Here is a 5,349-nt window from a genome sequence, read left to right on the forward strand (position 1 = left end):
CAAGTCAGAGGAAACACCCAAAGTTTCTCAAGGCATTAATGGGTGCCACTGAGGTCCATCCCCAACACAGGCTCCTCATGGACTCCTTGGAGGAGAGAACTGGGGGTCAGGATTGCACAAAAACCTCCCAGAGACTCAGTGTGGGAAGGAAAATCCAAAGAAGCTGAAAAAGCCCTGAGTATCTCAAAGTATTGATGAGCCCCACTGAGTGTCAATGCAAAGCTCCCAAGGGACTCGTTAAAGCAGATAATTGGGGCTAGGATTGCACAAACTTCTCAGAGACTCAGGGTGGGAAGGAAAAAGGAAAGTGCCTTAAGAACCTGAAGTACCTTAAAGCATTAATGAGCCCCACTGAGTGTTGTTACTGACAAAGCCTCTCAAGGGACTAATTACAGCAGATAATTGGAGGCCAGGATTGCACAAAGCTCTCAGAAACTCCAAGGCAAAAGCCAAAGTCCTTTGAAAAAGCTGCAGTCCCTGGAGCATGAAGGAGCCCCCAGGGCCATTCCTGAGCAAGGCTCCCCAGGGACTCCTTCCAGCAGATCCCTGAGGCCACTGGCATGTGGGCTAGGGGGGATGCTGAGGGCAGGCCAAGGGGGTGACAGTGGCCAGCCTTGCTGGGGCTGTGCCAGGAGGCCCCAGGGCCTCAGGACAAGGTGTCCCCTCACAGCCCTTGCTGGCACAGCATTGGCTGCTGTGGCCCAGGGCACCAAGCCTTGGCTTCTCTTTGTCCCCAGCTGTCATCAGTGCCTCCAGTTCTCTGCTCTGCCTGGGGCCTGGGGACACTTTCTCAGTCACATCCCTCAGTGGGACCCATTAAAAGTGAAAGAAACTTTGGAGTTGGATTCTGACTTGGAGTTCTTGAGAGGTTTCTTCCCCTCCCTGTCAGGGACTGATGTTCAGGGCCTCAGCACAAAGCCCCAAGAGGCTCATTAAAGTCCTGCTGCTGTGTCTGTGCTGCTGAGCTGGGCCGGGCTCCTGGCACAGAGGCAGCTCCTGGAAACCAAGAAGAGCTTCAAAAGCACATTTCTCTTGCTGAGCAGCTCTTCTGCCAGCCCAGCAGGGCTGGGGCACTGCCTGCAGCCACCCTGGGCACAGCCCAGAGGCACAGAGAGCTTCAATCAGTCAGGGCTGGGAAGGGGCTGAGAAGTGCCTGGGGCAGAATCCCTGCCAGCCCTTGGCACAGGAAGCCTCTGGCTGCAGGACAATGCAGCTGCAGCTCCTGGAGGCATCTCCTGAAGCTGGAACACCCCAGTGCCTACAGACTCTGTGAGTACATTCTCTGCCTGTCCCTTGTGCAGAGCAGCCAGGGGTGCCCAGGGCTGTCCTGCAGAGCAGGGTCCTGCAGCCCAGGGCGCTGTGCTGGGGCAGGGACTCTGCTGCCTGCCAGGGACAGCTCTCAGCCGGCCCGGGGAGCTGCTCCCAGCGCTGGGGAGAAGCTGTGGGGGGAAGGAGCCACCCTGAGCAGGGCAGGGGCTGCTGCTGAGAGGGGCTGTGTGGGGCAGGGCTGCTCCCAGCTCCAGTCCTGCCTGGGCACAGCTCCAGAGGACACTTCCCAAAAGAAGGTGAGACTGGAATTGCTGTAAAGATCAGGAGCTCTCCTGAGACTGTTTTCATTGTCTTGCTTTAAGCAGGGTGGGAAAGCTGGGATGATGACAAAAAGATTTTTGCTTTTTATATATGTTTAATATATTTTTAGATCTGTAAACTATTATTATGTAGTTATAAAATGATAATCCTTAATTAACTCTATTAAACTACTATTATATACTTATATAACTATTATCATTAATTAATTCTGGTATGTTTCCTAACCTTTCTCTTAGATTTTAGAACTATAATCTCATCTTCTAAATAGATTTCTGAAATACTGTATAGTCTTATCATCAGGGAGAGGAGCTACAAGAAGAACATTTTGTTTTTTAACCAGAATATGAACAGTCATAACAGAAAGTGGGGCAAAGAAACCCTTGGACCTACTCCAGTGGGTTGACCCTGGGGTGTGTAACTGGGGCAGCTGAATCTCCTATTGAATGTTTCTGTTAAATATCCTAATTAATCAATCTTAATAAATTGTTGAAATAAGGGGCCGGGTGTGCCTCAACCCCACTGGGACACCTGGAAGTTTCCAATAAAGGTCTGGTTTTTACTTTACTGTTCTAACACTGTTGCAAAGGTTTGGGTTTTTTTTTTCTCTTTTGATTATAGACAACAAAGGGGATGAGAGAAGCAGAAGAGGAATTGTAATCCCAGAATCACAGAACATTCTGAGTTGAAGGGGACACACCAGGAAGAGCAAAGTAATGTTGGAACATTTACAGAGATGTCAGAATTGTAAGTTTAAGTGCTCAGTCTCTGCTGGGAGCCTCCTAAACAGCCTAAATGCACTGCTCTGATATTGTCATTGGTACCTGGGGCTCTCAGGGAGGCTCTGGCATCTGCAGCAGCTGAGTCAGGCCCTGCCCTTGGGATTGCTGCCAGGCAGGTGTGTCCATGGGAATGGGGTGTCCCAGCTTCCCTGTGACCTGTGGGGCTGTGGGCAAAGCAGTCCATGGCAAAGGGGAATGAGCTGAGCCCCCTCCCTGAGATCCCATCATGGGCACACCTGGGGATCTCCTTGCTGTGTCCTTCCAAGCTCTGAGCTGCCCTCCTGGCTGCAAATCTGTGCCAGAGCCTCTCAGAGTTCCCTGAATGTCCCACGGGGAAGGGCAGAGATGCCACAGCTGAGGAAATGCTGTTGGCTCTGCCAAGGGAGCCGTGAGTGTCCTTGGCAGAGGGGGGTGCTGAGACCTTGCCCAGAGACCTTTAGAGAGGGTGAGACATTCAGGGATCCCTCTGCTCTGGGCAGGGTCTGGTTTATGCCAGGGTGACACAGGAGTGTGATTGTGCTCTGATTCCAGCCAAAGGTGCAAACCCAGGGCAGTTGGGAACAAGCCCATCCAGCCCCTCACCTTCCCTAAGCCACAGGGAATCCTTTGCCTCTCACATCTCTCAGTGGGAAATTCTGAGTGCAGCTGAAATGCTGGGGATTTCTGACCTCAGAGAACCAAGAATGGTTTGTGGGCAGGGAAAGAATGCCTAAAATTTCTTCCTGCTCTCAATATCTTTAGAAGTGGGAGTAAACATGGCAACAAGGCCTTCTGCTTTAAGAGTGATTCCCCTGACAAATCCTGAATATCCCTCTGTCACATGGCCACAAACCCAGGGCAGCAGGGCAGGGATGGCTCCTGGAGAGTCCCCAGGCACAGGCCTGGCTGCTCCTGGCACACTCAGACAGCACAGCTGGAGCTCAGTCAGGGACCTGGGTGAAGATTTTCCCAGAGCAGGAACAAGGGTGGGCGAGTCCCAGCCTCTCCTGATTTGTCACTGCTCTTTTTCTTCATGAACAGGTCCCCATGTGCAGCCACAGCAAATGTCCAACAGCAGCTCCATCAGCCACTTCCTCCTGCTGGCATGGGCAGACACGCGGCAGCTGCAGCTCCTGCACTTCTGCCTCTTCCTGGGCATCTCCCTGGCTGCCCTCCTGGGCAACGGCCTCATCATCAGCGCCGTAGCCTGCAGCCACCACCTGCACAGCCCCATGTTCTTCTTCCTGCTCAACCTGGCCCTCACTGACCTGGGCTCCATCTGCACCACTGTGCCCAAAGCCATGCACAATTCCCTCTGGGACACCAGACACATCTCCTACACAGGATGTGTTGCACAGGTTTTTCTGATTATCTTCTTCCTTGGATCAGAGCTTGCCCTGCTGACCATCATGTGCTACGACCGCTACGTGTCCATCTGCAAACCCCTGCACTACGGGACCCTCCTGGGCAGCAGAGCTTGTGCCCACATGGCAGCAGCTGCCTGGGCCAGTGCCTTTCTCTATTCACTGCTGCACACAGCCAATACATTTTCTCTGCCTCTGTGCCATGGCAATGCCCTGGGGCAGTTCTTCTGTGAGGTGCCCCAGATCCTCAAGCTCTCCTGTTCCAAATCTTATTTTAGGGAACTGGGGCTTCTTGCTGTTAGTGTCTGTTTGGTATTTGGCTGTTTTATGTTCATTGTTTTCTCCTATGTGCAGATCTTCAGGGCTGTGCTGAGGATCCCCTCTGAGCAGGGACGGCACAAAGCCTTTTCCACCTGCCTCCCTCACCTGGCCGTGCTCTCCCTGTTCATTTGCACCGCCTCATTTGCTCACCTGAAGCCCCCCTCCATCTCCTCCCCATCCCTGGATCTGGCAGTGTCAGTTCTGTACTCGGTGGTGCCTCCAGCCCTGAACCCCCTCATCTACAGCCTGAGGAACCAGGAGCTCAAGGCTGCAGTGTGGACACTGATGACTGGGTGGTTTAAAAAAACATTAAACTGCTGGCCAATTTCTGTAAATCACTTGTAATAAAAGTCAACTTTGATACTTCTTGTTTTAATGTTGGAGGTTCTTTTTCTTCAATTTACTTTCTAATATTGTGCACAATGAAATGTTATTGTTTGTGCCATTTCTCATTTTATTTCTCTCTTCACCTCCACTGTGGCCACAGACTGTGCTAATAAGGGGCTGTGCCCTTGGTGGCTTTAAATGAAATAAAGGATCTCCCAGCAGTTTTCTCCAGAGATGCCCCTTTTGTTCCCTTCTCTGGAGCTGCAGCAGCAGTGTCTGTGTGCAGAGCTGGGGGCAGATCAGTGCTGGCACAGCAGCTGTGCCCAGGAGCAGCAGCACTTGGTGTTGCCAGTGCTGCTCCCGTGCCACTGCCCCGCTGCCCTCCTGGCCCTGGTGTTGCTGCAGGGCCTGAGTGCTCTCGGGGCCGGGCACAGCCCTGGGGGTGGCAGTGCCGGGGCTGCAGCAGGGACAGGCCATGGGCACTGCTGGGGCAGCGCTGACGCCTCAGGGCAGGGCCTGGGGGCTCCAGGCTCCTTGCCCAGGCTCTCTCAAGAACACGGCCAGGCCAAAGCTCAGCACAGAAAACCCCCGTGAGCAGCCCCAGGCTGGCCGTGGGCAGGCTGGGGGCAAACAGCATGGCTGGGGCTCTGCAAGGTCCCTGGGGGAGACGGGAAGGAGCAGCAGAGCAGGGGCTGATCCATCCCCACTGCGCTGGACACCCCAGGGCAGCGTCCCAGAGCGTCCTCATGGAGCTGCCAACAACATCCCCCCTGTGCAGCCCTGGCCTCTCCCCCAGCTCAGAGAGGTGCTGCATCCTTGCAGGCACAGACACGGCAGCACTGGCTCAGGAGCCCCTGTTTGCACTGCCCAGAGCAGGCGTCAGCACCCCCATGGTGCTGCTGTGGGGAGATGAACCTGAGGGAGCACAAATGCCATCAGCCCCTGGGGCCAGGAAGGGCTGGGGGACAGGAGGGAAACCACTCAGGTTT

At 54.0% G+C, this 5,349-nt stretch overlaps 1 protein-coding gene across 5 annotated transcripts; it reads left to right on the forward strand.

The window, feature by feature from the left end:
• The first annotated feature begins 412 nt into the window (after positions 1-412).
• Positions 413-4,394, forward strand: LOC147646492 (olfactory receptor 14J1-like). Of its 5 annotated transcripts, none has more exons than XM_086873290.1 (2): positions 413-1,269; positions 3,390-4,394. In XM_086873290.1, exon 2 carries the CDS (start codon positions 3,413-3,415, stop codon positions 4,376-4,378), a length of 966 nt encoding a protein of 321 aa, XP_086729416.1. In that variant the 5' UTR covers positions 413-1,269; positions 3,390-3,412; the 3' UTR covers positions 4,379-4,394. The 5 variants fall into 5 exon arrangements, with proteins under 5 accessions (XP_086729416.1, XP_086729415.1, XP_086729417.1 ...); XM_086873289.1 differs by lacking the exon at positions 413-1,269 and adding an exon at positions 2,092-2,334; XM_086873291.1 differs by lacking the exon at positions 413-1,269 and adding an exon at positions 2,098-2,137.
• The last annotated feature ends 955 nt before the right edge of the window (positions 4,395-5,349 follow it).

This window comes from Cyanistes caeruleus, unplaced genomic scaffold, assembly GCF_971803275.1.
Source record: "Cyanistes caeruleus unplaced genomic scaffold, bCyaCae1.hap1.1 HAP1_SCAFFOLD_94, whole genome shotgun sequence".
NCBI lineage: Eukaryota > Metazoa > Chordata > Aves > Passeriformes > Paridae > Cyanistes > Cyanistes caeruleus.